Here is a 17,276-nt window from a genome sequence, read left to right as displayed (position 1 = left end):
TACTCACCGGGAGAGGCGATGCACAGCAGGCCCACTGATCAGCTGGCAAGCGGGAGGACTGACCCTGGCCCCCGGGTTGGCCAGCCAGACAGGGCTGTGGGGAAAGGTGGGACAGCACGGTGTGTGTGGAAGAAACTTCCGCCGCTGCCGCCACACAGAAGGCGCACTGGGATGGGGTGGGATGGGATGGGGGAAAAGAAACCACCGCTGCTGTGCAGAAGGCCGCTGGGATGAGATAGGATGGGGGTGGGGTGGGGTGGGATGTGGGGGAAGAAACCACCGCCGCCGCGCAGAAGGTGCGCTGGGATGGGGTGGGGTGGGATGGGGGAAAAGAAACCACCGCCGCCGCACAGAAGGCGTGCTGGGATGGGGTGGGGTGGGGTGGGGGGAAAAGAAACCGCCGCCACCGCACAGAAGGCTCGCTGGGATGGGGTGGGGTGGGGGGGAAAGAAACCGCCACACGGAAGGCACGCGGGCAGGCGGCGGCCCCCTCCCTGAGCGCAGGAGGCCCCGCAGGCCGCTCCCAGGCCGCAGGGAAGGTGCGCGGGCAGGCAGCGGTAAGTTCCCCCCTCCCTCCACCTACCGTATTGACCAGCGTATAAGCCGAGTTGGGCTTTTTCAGCCCTTTTTTTGGGCTGAAAAACTTGGCTTATACGCGAGTATGTACGGTAAACCTGAAGTTAGCCATTTCGGCAATATTCAAGTTTCGGTTTTACCAGATACCAAAACCTGGGAATAAAGCTGAAGCCGGATAGCTGATTGCTGAATCAGCTGAATAGGTATTTGTTTTTTGTTTTTTGGCTTTGGCTTTTCCCAGGCTTTTCCCTATGGGAATTTTTAAAATGAGCTCTGGGGGAGGCATTTTTGAAGGTAGAGTTCTCAATTTTTCAGGGTAGCTTCAAAGGACTTTCCTTGCATGAAACCCAAAGATTGGTGAAGATTGGTTCATTGGTCCAATTTTATGGGGTCCAGAAGGGGTTGCCCCCTCCTCCATAGAGAAGTATGGTAAAGTTTGCAATGCTTCTCTATGGAGTGGGGGGTGACCCCTTCTGGACCCCATAAAATCGAACCCCTGACCTAACCTTCTCCAAACTTTGGGGTTCATGCAAGGAGAGTCTTGTGAAGCTACGCCAAAAATATGGTGACTCTACCTTGAAAAATGCCCCCCCCCCGAGAATTTTAAAACTTCACAGTCTGTAATGGCCACACTGTACTAGGCTTGTGCATATCAATAAACCAGAACTGAAAATAAACCTAAAATTAGCCATTTGGGTAAATTTCCAATTCAGGTTTACCGAATGCACAAACCTGGGGAGAAAGCTAAAGCCGAATAGGCAATTCTGAAAAAACCAAATGATTATTCGGCTTTTTCAGGTCCTGGAGGCATTTTTCAAGGTAGAGCCCCTAAAGTCACAGCGTAGCTTGAAGGGACTCTTCTTGCACGAACCCCAAAGTTTGGTGAAGATTGGATCAGGGAGTCCAATTTTATGGGGTCCAGAATGGGTTGCCTCTCCTCCTCCATAGAGAAACATTGCACACTTTGCAATGTTTCTCTATGGAGGAGGGGGTCAACCCCTTCTGGACCCCATAAAATTGGATCCCCTGACCCAATCTTCACAAAACTGTGGGGATCATAAAAGGAGAATCCCTTCATGCTACGGTGTGAATTTGGGGGCTCTACCTCAAAAAATGCCCTCCAGGAGAATTTTTAAAATACTTACATTTTAGACATGTAAGTAATGGCCGCAGTCTGGTTTCTCCCTCAAGTCACTAATTTTCCCATGGTTAATTGCAGAGTTACAATCAATCATGGGAAATTGAGTTTCCCCATGACTCTTAGGAAAGGAAGGAAGCGGCCATTACAAATGTGGGAAAACACAATTTCCCATGATTGATTGGCAAACCCTTCTGAATCCCATAAAATCAGACCCCCTGACCCAATCTTCACCAAACTTTGGGTGAAGGAGAGTCCCTTCAAGCTATGCTGCTACCCTCCAGGGGTCAATTTTTTTCAGAAAATCTGAACATAAGCCACATGCCCATATTTACCAGTATAAGTAATCGGCTTATTTCAAATTTCCTGGGAAAAAATTGGGCTCAATAAACTCGATCCTAAAATTTACCAAATTTATTTGTGTGCACAAGCCTACACCATACCCAAGAATCGTGAGAAAACTCAGTTTCCCATTTCTCATTTTTATAACCCAGATATATCTGCACTGATCCTTGTTTTATTTTTCTTCATCTTCTCAGAATGGTTTAAAGGCTTAAGTAGTCACAGGCTACAGAACAAAGTAACGTTACAGCCTGGCTGAGGTAAATATTTTTTTCTTCACATGTTACAGGGTCAAAATGCTTTATATACAATTAGATTCTCCTGTTCTGTTTTTGGCTGGAAAAATAGCCGAGAAATGCCAGTTAGGTATTTTCCTGCTATTTTTTCGGTTCTGCTTTACCAAATGCACATTCCTACTCCCATAGCCTTGCCAAACAGTTTGCGCCATTCTCCCTCTTTTTGAAGGATAGACTGAAAACTGATAAAACCCATTTATATCAAGTGGTTCTAATCTACCCTATCTGTTCCACCCTGGAGACAGACTCTTTACATGCATCTGCTCTTCCCACGAGCCAGACACCAGTTCTGACATGCCTGCCCTCTCCAAGAGACAGACCTGAAAACTTCAAACTGCCTGTACTTCCCTTAATATTCCATCAGCTTTCTGTTTGGATGTTCCTGACTCCTTCAAATCTGCTCAGGCATTTGCATGGGATGGGGCAGAAGAGTCTCCTGTCTCTTCCGGGATGGGGTGGGGCTGGAACGTGTATACTGTACCAGGCTGCAAATGTATGCAAAAATGTCAAATGGTGACAGACTGGTTATAATGAATGATAAACACTACTTAAAAGAAAACAATGAAAAGATTGCTGCATGTTATTTCATCAATACTTATCCTCGCATCAGTACTTTTCCTTCCCTCCCTAGACCTCACACTCAGGCTTCACACTCAAATCTCCAGTTATTTTTGAGCCAGGAGCAAAAACCCTAGATAGGGAACACCCATAGCTCATGGTTATGCTATTGATTTTTGCAGCAGTTTTAGGCGCTCAGGCTACATAGGACTTTAGGGAAGCTGTCCAGCAGACTCTGTCCCAGCGGACTAAGGTTAGTCAAACTTTAAGCTATTGTCATTTCAGGGAATGCTAGCCTAGCTAACTACATCTTCCTAGTAAGTGGGGGCATGGGAAGAGGATGATCCATCGATCTTGCTACTTGGGGGACTGGAGGTGGCACACCTCCCTCAAGCACTAAAGAAGGCTTGGCAAGGAGACATATGAGCCATACTAACATGATGGCTCAGGGCTCGGAGCCACGGTGGCCTCGCCTGTAAGATCAGGGATGCACAAAGCAGAGATCATGGTAGATGCACTTGCCAGAGGCATGGCCAGACTGCAGTGCAACCATTCTAGACTTTGGGCTTGTTGTGGCCACCGTGCTGATTTAGCAGGCATGTCCTGTCATGGAGCTTGTCAGAGGCACTGGGAGAAGCAGGGAGTACCTGCTAGTGTCACCCATACCAGGAAGCTTGGTATAGCCTCCTTGCTGATAGGGGCTGGCAGGGTCTTTGATGGGTGCAGGCCACAGTGCTTTTGGGTGGATCTGCAGCATGGCATTGGGGGCTGGTGGGGCAAGGATTGGCCAAGCAGTATAGCGGTAGCAGTGCGGGTCAAGTTGCTTGAATGGTACACAGTACAGCTTAGGTGAGCACGCCGGGGCATCGTTTGGATTGTGAAGGGTTAACCTTCAGATTGGGCCTGGGGCCTTGGAACAGGAAACCCTCGAGTGGTATCATTATCCCCATAGACCATGCAGCTAAGGGGATAGGAAGTGGCACACCTCCCGCAAGCATCACGAAGGCTTGGCAAGGAGGAGCCTGAGCCGTGTATATGTGATGGCACAAGGCTCAGAGCTAGGGTTGCCGGGTCCCTCTTTGCCACCGGGGGGAGGGGAGGTTTTTGGGTCGGAGCCTGAGGAGGGCAGGGTTTGGGGAGGGGAGGGACTGCACTGCCATAGAGTCCAATTGCCTAAGTAGCCATTTTTTCCAGGTGAACTGATATCTATCAGTTGGAGATCCGTTGAAATAGCAGGACATCTCCAGCTACTACCTGGAGGTTGGCAACCCTACTCAGAACTGAGGCGGCCTTGCCCATAAATTCAAACAAGAGGAAGTCTGCCTCTTCTACATCCCACCAATCACCAGCACTGCAAACGGGTTTGGAATGGGGTTTGGCCTGCAAGTGTCTCAGATCCCCTTTGAATTGATCAGTGTAAATAAATAATTGAGTACACTTGGCCCATTCATGTCTCCTTATTCTGTGTCTCTGGGTAATGTTTTAAATGATAACAGGAGCTCTTCAGGGACTCAATTCTGATCAAGGTGCATGATTGAGGGAAGAGGGGATTTAACTCTTCCCCTCTATTCATTTTCACCAAAGCTAATCCCCTCATGCTGATATTAACTCTCCAAGGAAAAGAGGCAATGTTTCTTTTGCCTTTTTTCTTTTGTGGGTTAATAACAGTCCAATTGCAAAGAACCGCCCACTAAGAGGACTGGGAATTGCTCATTAGCTTCAGTTTCACTGGAGCTGTTCCTGCTCCCTTAGCTATTGTATGGCCGTAGCTGTGCTTGATATTAGTCCTGTTCAAGCAATGCACGAGGAAGGGGAAGCATCATTGCCCCCCCTCCCTGACCACTTTCCTTCCACCATTTACACTGTATAATGTGTAAGTGACCTTTATACACATTAGCCAGATTCGGATGTGCTTGTGGTGAACCATGTGTATTACTTGCAAATGCATATACAAAATTATTTCCTGTGTTCGAAGTGGCAACCTGTGTTATGTAATCTCTGTCCTTGGTAGTTGACCTGTGGTGGCATTTTTTCGCACATGCGAGCCATAAATGCGTACTCTAGTTTTCAAGCAATGTATGACATCACCCTTAGGCCCAATTTACTTCAAGTCCATCTCTAGTATTTGGAGCACAAGACATGAATTTCCGCATCAACACACACGAAGCTGACTTTACACTGATCCAGACCACTAGCCTAGCAAAGGTCAGTATTGTCTACACCAGATGTGTCAAACTCAATTGTTACAATGGCCGGATATGACATAAATGTCACTTGGTTGGGCCGGGACATGCCTTGCCACCCAGATCGAGAGTGAAGGGGGGTGGCTGCCTCGGCTGGCTCGTGGGCCAGATAAGAGCTCTCAAGGGACTGGATCCGGCCTGCAGGTAAGTTATGTTTGACACCCCTGATGTCTATACTGACTGGCAGTCATGGGCAGACTTGGAGGAGAAAAAGGCCCCGAAAAAGGACTCCGTACCCAGCCCACCAAGGCCCCAACCCTGCAAAGGAGGGAGAAGTCAGACAGCCCCACAGCTCCTGTTGACCCGGGAATGGTCATCAGCACCTTCCCTGTGCCAGGCAAGGCTTCTGTTGGCTGGGAGCTGCTTTCTCCGGTCACCATTAGGCCCTTCCACTGAGGGCCAGACTGGGCCAAATGGGGGGAGGTGGTAGTGGACTGTCCAGAGCTTTCATATCATCTACTTGTGGTGGTGGAAAGTGCCGTCAAGTCAGAGCTGACTTATGGTGACCCTGTAGGGTTTTCAAGGCAAGAGAGGTTTGTAGGTGGGTTGCCACTGCCTGCCTCTGCATCGGCTGAGGGAGCTCTGAGAGAACTGTGACTGGCCCAAGGTCACCCAGCAGGCTTCACGTGGAGGAATCGAATCCGGTTCTTCAGATTAGAGTCTGCCACTCTTAACTACTACACCTATTCCTTTTAACTTCAGATGTTGGCAACTGAACCCGCAGCCTTCTGCAGCCTTCTTGTATGTCAAGCAGGTACTTCCCCACTAAGCCATAGCTCCCGCTGAATATAGTGCATTTATGCTTGATTTTTTTTTAAAAAATCAATTGTATGGAAACTTCTTTTCCAAGAAAACAAACATTGGGCATAAAAAAATAATAATTAAGAAGTCCCATGTAACAATACTTAGCATTTATCCATCACTTCCCATGTTTCAAGGCATGCACACCCAATGTCTTGTTGTGATCTTTACAACAGCTCTGTGAGGTAGGCTGATATTATTTATCCATCTGGAAAATTTATATTGCAGCCTTCAGTCTTAATTAAGGCCCCAAGCAGGAACGATCCCCGTATGGCAGGTGGCAACCCAAGGTTGAGGAACAATGGTTTGTCTAAGGTCACCTAGTGAGTCAGTTGTGGATCTAGGATTTGAATGGGGGACCCTGTGAGTTATAGCTTAGCCACCAGGCTGTGTCAGCTCCTATACTGACAATGATGTGTTCTAGATGAGTAGGGGTCACTGGGTGTGTGTGTGGGGAGGCAGTTGTGAAATTCCTGCATTGTGCAGGGGGTTGGACTAGATGACCCTGGTGGTCCCTTCCAACTCTATGATTCTATGTATCTATAAGGAATTCTCTATAGGAGAAAGAACAACCAAGTTGTTTGGTTTTTCATAGACGCCAAGTTACTACATCACTCTTTAATTTGCTCTGGAACGTATGCCAGCAGCAATCTCTTTGCATACATTCAGCCACCCCTTGGGCGTTGAGTGAGCCTCCAAAGCATACCAACTGTGTGCTTAGTGTTCATTAGGATTCATGACTCTCCCCATGAATAAGACGGTCCGTGTCTCGTGATCTGCAAGCACTACTAGGTAGGGACTGTTATATTCAATTGAAAGGGGGAGAGACATAGGGACCATTTCAATGACAGTGGTGGCAGCAGCTTCAGTGCCATTCTCATGGATATTCAAATAGGTTTTATGGATAGCCTGCAAGGAAAGTAAAAGCAAGAATTAATACCAAAAAATAAAAAAAAGAGTGAGCAAGACTGTGTCTGTTCTAGTCCCCCAAAGCAAAAGAAACTATTTACTGAATTAGGAGATGTTAGTCATGTTGTTCTTAGCTTTTTCCGTGATTTATCGTTGCACCTGCTATCTGGTATGTGTGTGGATGTCACCTTCTGGCAGCATTTGTTCTGTGTCTGTGAAAGGGAGGGGCTGTCCTCTTCCTCTCCTCCACTCCTACTTGTGCTAGATTTAGTTCACTGACTGTTTTGCAGGATGAAGTCAACATTTTTAATAGATTTGAATGGCTGGAACACATCCTATCAGATTGTGACTGTGTCGGCTGAAGTCTTTCCAAAAGCGGTCGAACCAATAATAAGTCACAAATAGGACGTGTGTGATGCTCATTCACATTTGGGTGTCCAAATTTCCTATAAAATCTGGCACTGGTTGTATTTATTTACTTATCTACCTATTCAGTCTTGGGTAGGTGCACCTCTTCCTCCTCCTCCCAACAGGAAAAGCAACTACTAATCAAATATGATGGCTTTCCAGCTTTTTAAAAAAGGTCCTTATCCTATGCACACTCATATAGGAGAGAGCCACCTTGAATTCAATGGACCCGCAAGCCATAAGATGGAATAAGATGGAACAGAAAAAAGCAAGCGGGGCTGCCCTCGACTGTAGGCCTGATGGAACATCTCGGTCTTATAGGCCCTGCAGAACTGCATTAGGCCCTGCAGGGCCCTGGTCTCACTGGAGAGAGAGTTCCATCAGGCCGGGGCCAGGGCCAAAAAAGCCCTCACCCTAGTTGAGGACAGCTGGACACTCTTTGGATTGGGGACCAACAGCAAGTTGTCATTAGCAAGATCGTAATGCCCTCTTGGGGACGTACCAGGGGAGAGCACCTTGAACCTGATCTAGTACTCCACCTGGAGCCAGTGAAGTTGACGAAGCACTGGCTTTATATGCATTTTCAGCGGGGTCCCAGAAAGGGCCCACACAGCAGCATTTTGAACCAGCTGTAGGTTCCAGGTCAGTCTCAAGGGAAGCCCTTCATAGAGGGAGTTACAGTAATCTAGCCTAGAGGTGACCGTGGCACGGATCACCATGGCCAGATCAAGGAGGGAGAGATAAGGCACCAGCTGCCTTGCCTAGCTGTCCTCCTGCCCATCCTTACAGACTTCCTTCATGATCATAAAAATGTGGACATTGGTCCAGCTATGTCACTTCCTCCTTTTAGGAGGAAGATATAACCTAGAATGTTTGATGCGCCCAAGGAAAGCACTTTACAAATCAGTTGCCCTGCAAGTTATAGGGTTGCTGACCTCCAGGTACTTAGACAAAAACACAGCAGTTGTTGGCTAACAATAAATATAAACAGACTATAACTGCAATGTATTATATTGAATATAATACATTGCAGTTATAGTCCGTTTATATTTATTGTTAGCCAACAACTGCTGTGATTTTGTCTAGCTGCCATAGTACCGCAGGCTAACTTGTTTTTGGGTTGCAACCTCCAGGTACTAGCTGGAGATCTCCCGCTATTACAACTGATCTCTAGCCTCTAGAGATCAGTTCACCTGGAGAAAATGGCTGCTTTGGCAATTGGACTCGATGGCATTGAAGCCCCTCCCCTCCCTAAACCCCACCCTCCTCAGGCTCCGCTCCAAAAACTTGGGTCAGCCTATATAAGCTGAGAAGATATGTGAAACCCTGCTGGCTTAATTCAGATTGCAACCACAGGGCAAGGGAAGGGGGTCAGCTTTTCTTCCATATGACCTTTCCCACATAAAACACCCCCATAGGACCCCTGTTTTACCTGCTTGTGGCAAATACACAAATATTGATAACAGAAGCAAAGGCTTAATCCCCACAATGAGTTTTTAGAAACATACCTCTGAAATCTTCAAATTGGGCTCCCCAGTGAATGCAGACAGATCTGCTCGGTCTGTGAATGCCTCAGTAACACCTAATCCTCTCATTTTTTCCTTGAGATCATAGCTTGTCCTCAGTGAAACCTTTGGAAGCGATAGCTCTATTCTCCTGTTGAAGGAAGAGCCAGAGATTGGTTGAGGTTATCACTCTAAGAGGGCACACGATACAAGACACATTGAATAGAAATTTGCGTTTTGGCTTAATAAAAAACCATGATGACTAGATTGATTTTTGAAAAAAAGTTTTAAAATGCTATGCCACTGTCACAGTGTTTTCATTTGAAAATGCTGCTTTAAAATGTTATGACAGTCACAATGTTGTTGGTTGAAAAATTGAAATTTTTTAAAACGTGAATAGTGACCCAACGCTTACAGAAATTAGCTGCTGTGATGGATTTAAATAGGCACAGGACTCCGCAATTAAAACCAAGTGCATCCCTCAATCCCCAATTCAGAAATTTAGCCTATAAGACACCTGAAGAGGGAGTAGAGCCCAGCAGAAGGGCAGCTCTAGCATCTGAAACTAACCCAATTTTAAAGAGCAAAATCAGGGATGGAATCATAGGCCAAAAATGCATGGTCCTTAAGCCACTTTATTCCCCGTTTCAGCCAGGATCAAATTTACCCTGGCTGGGGGGAAACTGTATGCATTACCTTGAACGAGCAGTGATGAAACTTGTGCAAATCAATCCATGTATACAGAAAATGAGGAGACATGGAGTTCCTGTTTAGCTTGCAACACCCCCGCCCCCAGTGATTGGTCATTCCCCGGGCCAGGGAAGGCCCTCATTGGTCAATTTGAATCAACCAATCACCGGGGGCGTGGGGGGCATGCCAAGCTAAACAGGAACTCCACGTCTTCCGCATTTTCTGTTTACATGGATCGATTTGCACACAGTTTTGTCCCTGCTCTTTCAAGGTAATGTGTAGTTTCCCTCCCAGCCCAGGTAAATTTGATCCTGGCTGAAACAGGGAATAAAGTGGGTTAAGGGACCATGCGTTTTTGGCCATAGAATCATAGAGTTAGAAGGGACCACCAGGGTCATCTAGTCCAACCCCCTGCACAATGCAGGACATTCACAACTACCTCCCTCACACACACTCCAGTAACCCGTACTCCATGCCTGGAAGATGACCAAGATGCCCTCCCTAAAGTCATAGAATCAGCATTGCTGACAGATGGCCATCTAGCCTCTGCTTAAAAACTTCCAGGGAAGGAGAGCTCACCACCTCCTGAGGAAGCCTGTTCCACTGAGGAACCGCTCTAACCATTAGAAAGTTCTTCCTAATGTCTAGATGGAAACTCTTTTGATCTAATTTCAACCCATTGGTTCTGGTCCAACCTTCTGGGGCAACAGAAAACAACTTGGCACCATCCTCCATATGACAGCCCTTCAAGTACTTGAAGATGGTTATCATATCACCTCTCAGTCTTCTCTCCAGGCTAAACATACCCAGCTCCTTCAACCTTCCTCATAGGACTTGGTCTCCAGACCCCTCACCATCTTTGTTGCCCTCCTCTGGACACGTTCCAGCTTGTCTACCTCCTTCTTAAGTTGTGGTGCCCAAAACTGAACACAACACTCTAGATGAGGTCTAACCAGAGCAGAGTAAAGTGACTAGGACAAGAAACAGAAAACTGGGACTGTCTCTAGTAAATGGGAACTGTTGGAGCCTATGAAACAACAACAGCTCTGTGAAGAAAAGTGCACCTGAGAGATTGGCCACTGTTGTTAAGGCCACTGACGTAGAGATTCCCCAATCCAGATCTCACACTCTCTTACACTGCCCCGACTTACTGTAATTTTGAGGAATGATACCATTTGGCAAGATGGCCTCGCCCTATTGCCTGTTCCACCTGGCTCAGTTTTCCTTTCTCAGGCAGAATGAAGAGCGCTGTAACATTGCCTTGGTAAGGGATCCACACTGCTTGGCAGCCCAGCTCTTCATCATGAGCAACAGCATAATGGCCATCTCTCTGCATCATATCCACTTGCACTGTCGTTTCATTATTGACGAAGAAGTCCTTCTTCCGGGTGGACTCGGGATCGAAAGGTTTTACCCAATAAGCTTCAGAAGAGAAAGATGAGGGAATACATTATAGGGCGCCAGAAGATTTGTTCATATTGAAATGCCACACACATTCAAAAATACATCCACATCTGGCTACGGTCGGTTGGAATTTTGAACCGTTTCCTAGTTTGATTTTAGTGTTTAACGGTTACGTGTAAATGGAAAAAGAAGGCAACAACAGTGGTTTCCATGTGTTTTGCTGAACTTTGGTTTTCTTATAGCAGCGCTGTTTGGGGGAGCATCCGCATGATGTTGTCCTTTTACTGTTCCTGTTTCCAGGCTTTCCCCTGCTTTGCTTCAACCCTTCTCTGGTTTGATATGATCTTTATGGAAAGACTGTACACCAGAGGGCTTGAGGACATTTTTTTTATTTGTATAACATTATAGTGATGTATTGCAACTCTGTACTATTTTACAGCTTTTTTTTTTTTAAGTACGTCTCTAGCCCCCCGCGCCCAGCCTGAAGCCTTCCTCCTTCCCTTTCCAGGCTTACAGGGGCAGCAGCGGCCCTGCAAGCCCAGGCAAGATCCTCTCCCCTCCCTCTTTGTCTTTCTGTCCCTCTCTTTCATTCTTTTTTCCTTTCTCTTCTCACTTTCTCCCCCTCTTTCTCTCTCTCTCTTTATTACTCTTTCTTCTCTGTTCTCTCTCTCTTTTTCTATCACTCTCTCCTTTTCTTTATTTCTCTCCCTTTCTTTCTCCCCGTCTCGTTCTCCCTCTTTTTCTGTCTCTCTCTCTCTCTCTCTTTCTTTCTTTCTTTCTTTCTTTCTTTCTTTCTTTCTTTCTTTCTTTCTTTCTTTCTTTCTTTCTTTCTTTCTTTCTTTCTTTCTTTCCCTTCCCTCCCCCTTTCCCTCCTATCTATTTCACTCTTTCTGTCTCTCTCTTTCTCCCTCTTTATTTCTCTTTCTCTTCTCTCTCGCTTTCTCCTTGTCTTTCTGGACTGAGAGAGAGCTGCAGGCTCACCAGTCAAGGCAGCCAGTCTCCCACTAGTCCAGATCTGGGCTGGTGAGTCTGTTGTAGGCTTGCCAGCCAAGGCAGCCAAGCCACCCGCCCCCCAGTCCTGATCTGGGCTGGTGAGCCTGCTACAAGCTCACCAGCCAAGGCAGCCACCCCCCCCTCCCAGTACAGATATGGGCTGGCGAGCCCCCAGTCCAGATGCGGACTGGTGAGCCCACTGCAGGTTCACCAGCCAAGGCAACCATCCCCCTGGTTTAAATTTTTTAACAAAATTAATGGCAGGGACTAGAGATACAAACTTCATAGAAGACACTTTCAAATTCAATTAATGATATTATTTTTTTACTTTATTTTTTACTTAAAATACAAACATACTTTACAAAATAACAATAAGACTGTTAAATAAAAGAAAATACTGTAAGAATGTTATTGTTGTAAACTTGTTTGTGTTTTAAGTAAAAAACAATATCATTAATTGACTTTGCTTGTGTCTTTTGTAAAGTTTGTATCTCCAGTATCTGGCATTACATTTTATGGTATTTATGTATGTACGTACGTATGTATGTATGTATGTACACATGGCCCGGCCCGACCAAGTGACAGTTATGTCATATCCGGCCCTCCTAACAAATGAGTTTGACACCCCGCTCTAGCCCTTTTGGTTGCAGAGTTATAAGGGGAAAGGCAATGCTTGCACATTTCTCCTTATAACTCTGCAAACAAAATGATTGTTTATTTTATTTTCCATCATTTATATCCCACCTATCTCCCTAATGGGGCCCCAAAGCGGCTTATGTCAGTTATCAACTTGCCAAACACAATACTGTAACACTTTTTTCTATCTGAAACGTTTGAGACTGCACACAAACGTTTGAGACTGAAACGTTTGAGACTGCACACAAAAATACTTACAAACCTTGGATTTTATATAAACAGATTTAAGCTAGGAGAAAATGTGTGAGATCCCCTCCTCCTTTTTTTTTTAAAGCACCGGAATTTAATTGTGCACAATATGTGCGTCTGTTATAATTCTTACCAACTTCATCTGATGGGAAAGATATAAATCTTCCTTAGTCCTGAACACTCTTGTTCCTTCAATATTCATGGCTTCAAACGTGCAGCAATGTGTTCGGTGTGAGGTCCTAACTTTACTAGAGAAGGACATATGTTGGCATCACACACAAGCATTTCCCTTTAATGCATCAGTGATAAAACTGTGATGTCCCATCATCTCGTTAGCATTTCCTCACATCACCTTTTCTCTGTTTGCCTAGTCATAGAAGTGTCATACTGAATGCAGTAAATAAATCTCCCAAGAAGTATATTGCAAAAAATAAAAATAAAACTTACATTTATTCAAGTAGATTCTGTTCATATTCAGGTTGCAGTTGAATGGAAGAAAGACAAACCTAAACTACAGAATACTTTTCCCTGTCACAAGTGGCCAGCTAGTCTGGCATTATGTGAATGGAAGTATGAGGCATTGTTTCTACAGCAGAGACCTGCTGATACATGTGACTCCATCAAGAGCCATGTGGAGAGTGAGAGAACAATAGATACACAGAGAGGAAGGGTCAGAGGGCAGCTCCCAGGTTAAGACAAAGAGAGGAACATCCTATTCAAGGAGATAACATTCATAACACATTTAGAGAGATGTGCAGTGCCCCCCAATGTCCAGGCATGCTGAGTTGCTCACTCCAACACTTTTCCACACACATGAAACCTGAAGTCTGAGGAGTGCCATCCTAAGCAGAGTTGTACCCTTCTAAGTCAATGAGCTTAGAAGGGCGGAACTCTATCGAGGATGGCATTGTGTACCATATCAGCTTCTACCCATTTGGATTGACCTATAGTCTACTATACTCCTTCTTTATGAGCCAGAAAGTAGTCAGAGCCACTGAATGGACAGCTCCCTATTTTTTGTGGGTTCTTTAGGTAGAAATCCCTCTTTAGAAATCCCTCTTTAGGTAGCCCTGCTCTATTCTAGTTCCTTATGTTGCCCTCTCAGGACCAGAAAATGGTACCTGGAGGAAGAAGAAGAGGAAGAGTTGGTTTTTATATGCCGACTTTATCTACTACTTAAGAGAGAATCAAACCGGATTACAATCACCTTCCCTTCCCCTCCCCACAACAGACACCCTGTGAGGTAGGTGGGGCTGAGAATGTGACTAGCCCAAGGTCACCCAGCTGGCTTTGTGTGTGTGTGTGTGTGTGTGTTAAGTGTCGTCAAGTCGCTTCTGACTCATGGCGACCCTATGAATGAAAGTCCTCCAGCTGGGTGACCTTGGGCAAGTTACAGCTCTGTTAGAGCTCTCTCAGCCCCACCTACCTCCAAAATGTCCTATCTTTGACAGCCTTGCTCAGATCTTGCAAATTGAAGGCTGTGGCTTCCTTTATTGAGTCAATCCATCTCTTGTTGGAGAAGGGAAACAAATCCAGTTCACCAGATTAGCCTCCTCCGCTCATGTAGAGGAGTGGGGAATCAAACCTGGTTCTCCAGATCAGACTCCACTGCAGCACCTAATTATTATTTTTTCCCTTACTGGAAAAATGAAGGAATATAACTATTTCAACAATTGTTGTAATTGTATATTTATTGTGTGTCAGTGTTATAGTGGCATTTGTATTTAGCTTTTTGAATAGATTTTTGCGCTGCTTATTTTGTATGCTGCCAGTTTTGTTGGGACTTGACAGCACCTAAGGAGTCTATAGCTGAGCATAGTTGCTACGTTGGTCCTAATAAAAGGTATGACATGGATTGTGATTTGTAATAAAACATGTCTGTTCTGTAGGGTAGCCAGGTCCCTCTTCGGCACCGGTGGTAGGTTTTTGGGGCACAGCCTGAGGAGGGCATGGTTTGGGGAGAGGAGAGACTTCAATGCCATAGAGTCCAATTGCCAAAACGGCCATTTTCTCCAGGTGAACTGATCTCTATCGGCTGGAGATCAGTTGTAATAGCAGGAGATCTCCAGCTAGTAGGGTTGCCAGCTCTGGGTTAGGAGGTACCTGGAGATTTTGGGGGTGGAGCCTGAGGAGGGACTTCAATGCCATACAGTCCAATTGCCAAAGCGGCCATTTTCTCTAGGTGCACTGATCTCTGTCGGCTGGAGATCAGTTGTAAAAGCAGGAGATCTCCAGCTAGTACCTGGAGGTTGCCAACCCTACTGTCTGTCTTTTGGAAAAAACAAAGTGCCTTACCTTTCAGGAAAACATAGTTTACAAGAACCATCACAGTTTCTGGGTCAAGACCCTTGACAACATCCACTAATTTTCCATGGGTTTTCTTCTCTATGTAGCTGTTGATCTGGGCTGCAACTTCGTCAATGTTCTTGAAATTAGCAGACACAATATTTGCTTGAAATAAATCACGAGCCTCGTCCAGGATCTCCTGTCGCACTTGGAATTTGTCCGTTGTGAAAAGGGCATTCCCAATGCTCAGCTCAATTTCAGCCCTGGGGCGGTTCAGTAATTGTAAGAGGTGCCGGAAACCATCATCTATTTCCTTCATGCTGATCTCGGACTGGTTAAAGGATAGTCCTGAAACAATCTGATCTAGCGTGATTCCTTTAGCTCCCAGGGTCATAAACATAAAGGCAATGGAAATGCTCACTGGAGAAAATAAAATGTTTTTGCCAGCAGACTCGGAAGCTAAATGGCGGTAGAATTTAAAAGCAAAATCACCATTGCTTGGAGATACCTTGAAACAGGGGAAGTGGGTGCTCTTTTCATTGCTTTCAGCTGGGGGTTGGTCCTCGTGTTGATGCTCGTGCCCATCGTGGTCACCCTCGTGTCCGGGGACATGATGACAGCTGGCAAGCGCACAGAGACCAGCAAGCAGCAAACACAGGTAGAAGTTAGACATGGTGCCCTTTTGGAGATGATCTGTTAAAAAAGAGAGAGAAAGAACCACATTCACAGAGTCTATGTTTTTTTTTAATTATTTTTATTATTTTCTACAATTCAACAAAAATAAACATATCTCAACAATATATTCAGTTGTAACTACTTATAACAAAAAAAAGCTAATTGCTATTACTGAGAATATGTTATCTATAGTATTCAATGCTATCTGCTATATATGACTTCCCCGCATTTTCTTCAGTCACTAATTCTACTGGTTAACACTTTTGCATTTCAAATTGATTTCTAATCCTTATTTTCTCTCATACAGACTTGCTTTAAGCTATCTATACTACTTCTATAAGCAATTTCAAGTCCTACATAGTTATAATATTATCATCATTGTCTCTATATAACATTCTATTATTCTATAATGAAGGGATTAGATCAATACATAAACAAATTTTTCCATTTAAAAATTCATCAAAGTAAATCCACCGTGCCTCCCTTACACCCCAAAAATAAGCGTCATCTTAGCCATTATCTTGTTTTGGGAGGGGATCTACCAGTCCTTCTTTATTTCCCAATCTCCAACCCCCTACATTCACAGAGTCTATGTTGATAAATGTGCTAGAAAATGAAACTTTGGAGCCGTCTTGCTAGATAAAATACAGCAGGGCTGTCTGAGCATGCTGTCATAAGAGCCTTTTAAAGGTGGGCAGATGCTCTCTGTTTTGTTTCTTCTTTTAGTTGTTTATGGTTTTGACAGTGGTTTTGAATCTGTGCTTTTCTGCTGCTGATTTTGTAGATTTGTTTGTATTGTATTGTATGGTGCTGATATTTCAATGCATCCCACTTCTGATTATGATGTAATGTAGAGTGAGCATTTGCCAACTCACAAATAATGTGAAGGAATCATTGTGAGAGAGCCAAAAAATGGTGTGAAAATAGAGAACGTGATTTGCACAAGTGAACTCAAAATGGAGATTTCTTTTTCAAGGTTGAAACAATAGGGATGAGAAATTCAGAGTCACACTTGGTTGCTAGGGGATATCAATCGTTAGTAAAGCACTCCCTTACCCTCTTCCTGCATGGTATAATGGTTGGGGTGTCAACCATGAGCTGGGTTCAACCTTGCCATGAAGTTCACTGTGTAACCTTGGGCCTGTTACTCACTCTCAGCCTAACCTACCTCACAGGGTTGTCGTGAAAATAAAATGAGGAAGAAAAAGACGTGCATGATGTCCTAAGCTCCTTTTACGAAGGGTGGGAATGAAATTGATTCTAATTTGCATCCTTTGAAACCCAATCAGGTAGGGCTGCCAGGTCCCTCTTGGCAACCGGCAGGAGGTTTTTGGGTCGGAACCTGAGGAGGGCAGGGTTTGGGGAGCGGTGGGGGGGGGGACTTCAATGCCATCAAGTCCAATTGCCAAAGCGGCCATTATCTCCAGGTGAAGTTATCGCTATCGGCTGGAGATCAGTTGTAATAGCAGGAGATCACCAGCTATTACCTGGAGGTTGGCAAGCCTATTTTCAGGGTATAAGCTTTCGAGAGCCAAGTCTCCCTTCACCAGACACCTGTCATCTTCAC

At 45.2% G+C, this 17,276-nt stretch overlaps 1 protein-coding gene across 1 annotated transcript; it reads right to left on the bottom strand.

Moving 5' to 3' along the window:
* Positions 1-6,671: 6,671 nt before the first annotated feature.
* Positions 6,672-15,721, bottom strand: LOC130479382 (alpha-1-antiproteinase F-like). Its single transcript, XM_056851771.1, has 4 exons — positions 15,044-15,721; positions 10,618-10,888; positions 8,780-8,927; positions 6,672-6,863 (listed from the first exon to the last, which is right to left on the bottom strand). The coding sequence occupies exons 1-4, from the start codon at positions 15,705-15,707 to the stop codon at positions 6,672-6,674; spliced, it is 1,275 nt and encodes a 424-aa protein (XP_056707749.1). The 5' UTR covers positions 15,708-15,721.
* Positions 15,722-17,276: the final 1,555 nt, after the last annotated feature.

Source organism: Euleptes europaea, chromosome 6 (assembly GCF_029931775.1).
Source record: "Euleptes europaea isolate rEulEur1 chromosome 6, rEulEur1.hap1, whole genome shotgun sequence".
Classification (NCBI taxonomy): Eukaryota; Metazoa; Chordata; class Lepidosauria; order Squamata; family Sphaerodactylidae; genus Euleptes; species Euleptes europaea.
Note: the sequence above shows the minus strand (reverse complement) of the source record. Positions and strands in the feature narration are given on the sequence as shown.

Excerpts from the sequence above, each read along its gene's own strand:
- LOC130479382 (XM_056851771.1), bottom strand. The coding sequence starts at position 15,707 with ATGTCTAACTTCTACCTGTGTTTGCTGCTTGCTGGTCTCTGTGCGCTT. Across the intron at positions 10,889-15,043 it reads AAACTATGTTTTCCTGAAAG|CTTATTGGGTAAAACCTTTC; the intron begins GTAAGGCACTTT and ends TCTCTTCTGAAG. Across the intron at positions 8,928-10,617 it reads TATCATTCCTCAAAATTACA|GAGAATAGAGCTATCGCTTC; the intron begins GTAAGTCGGGGC and ends TTCCTTCAACAG.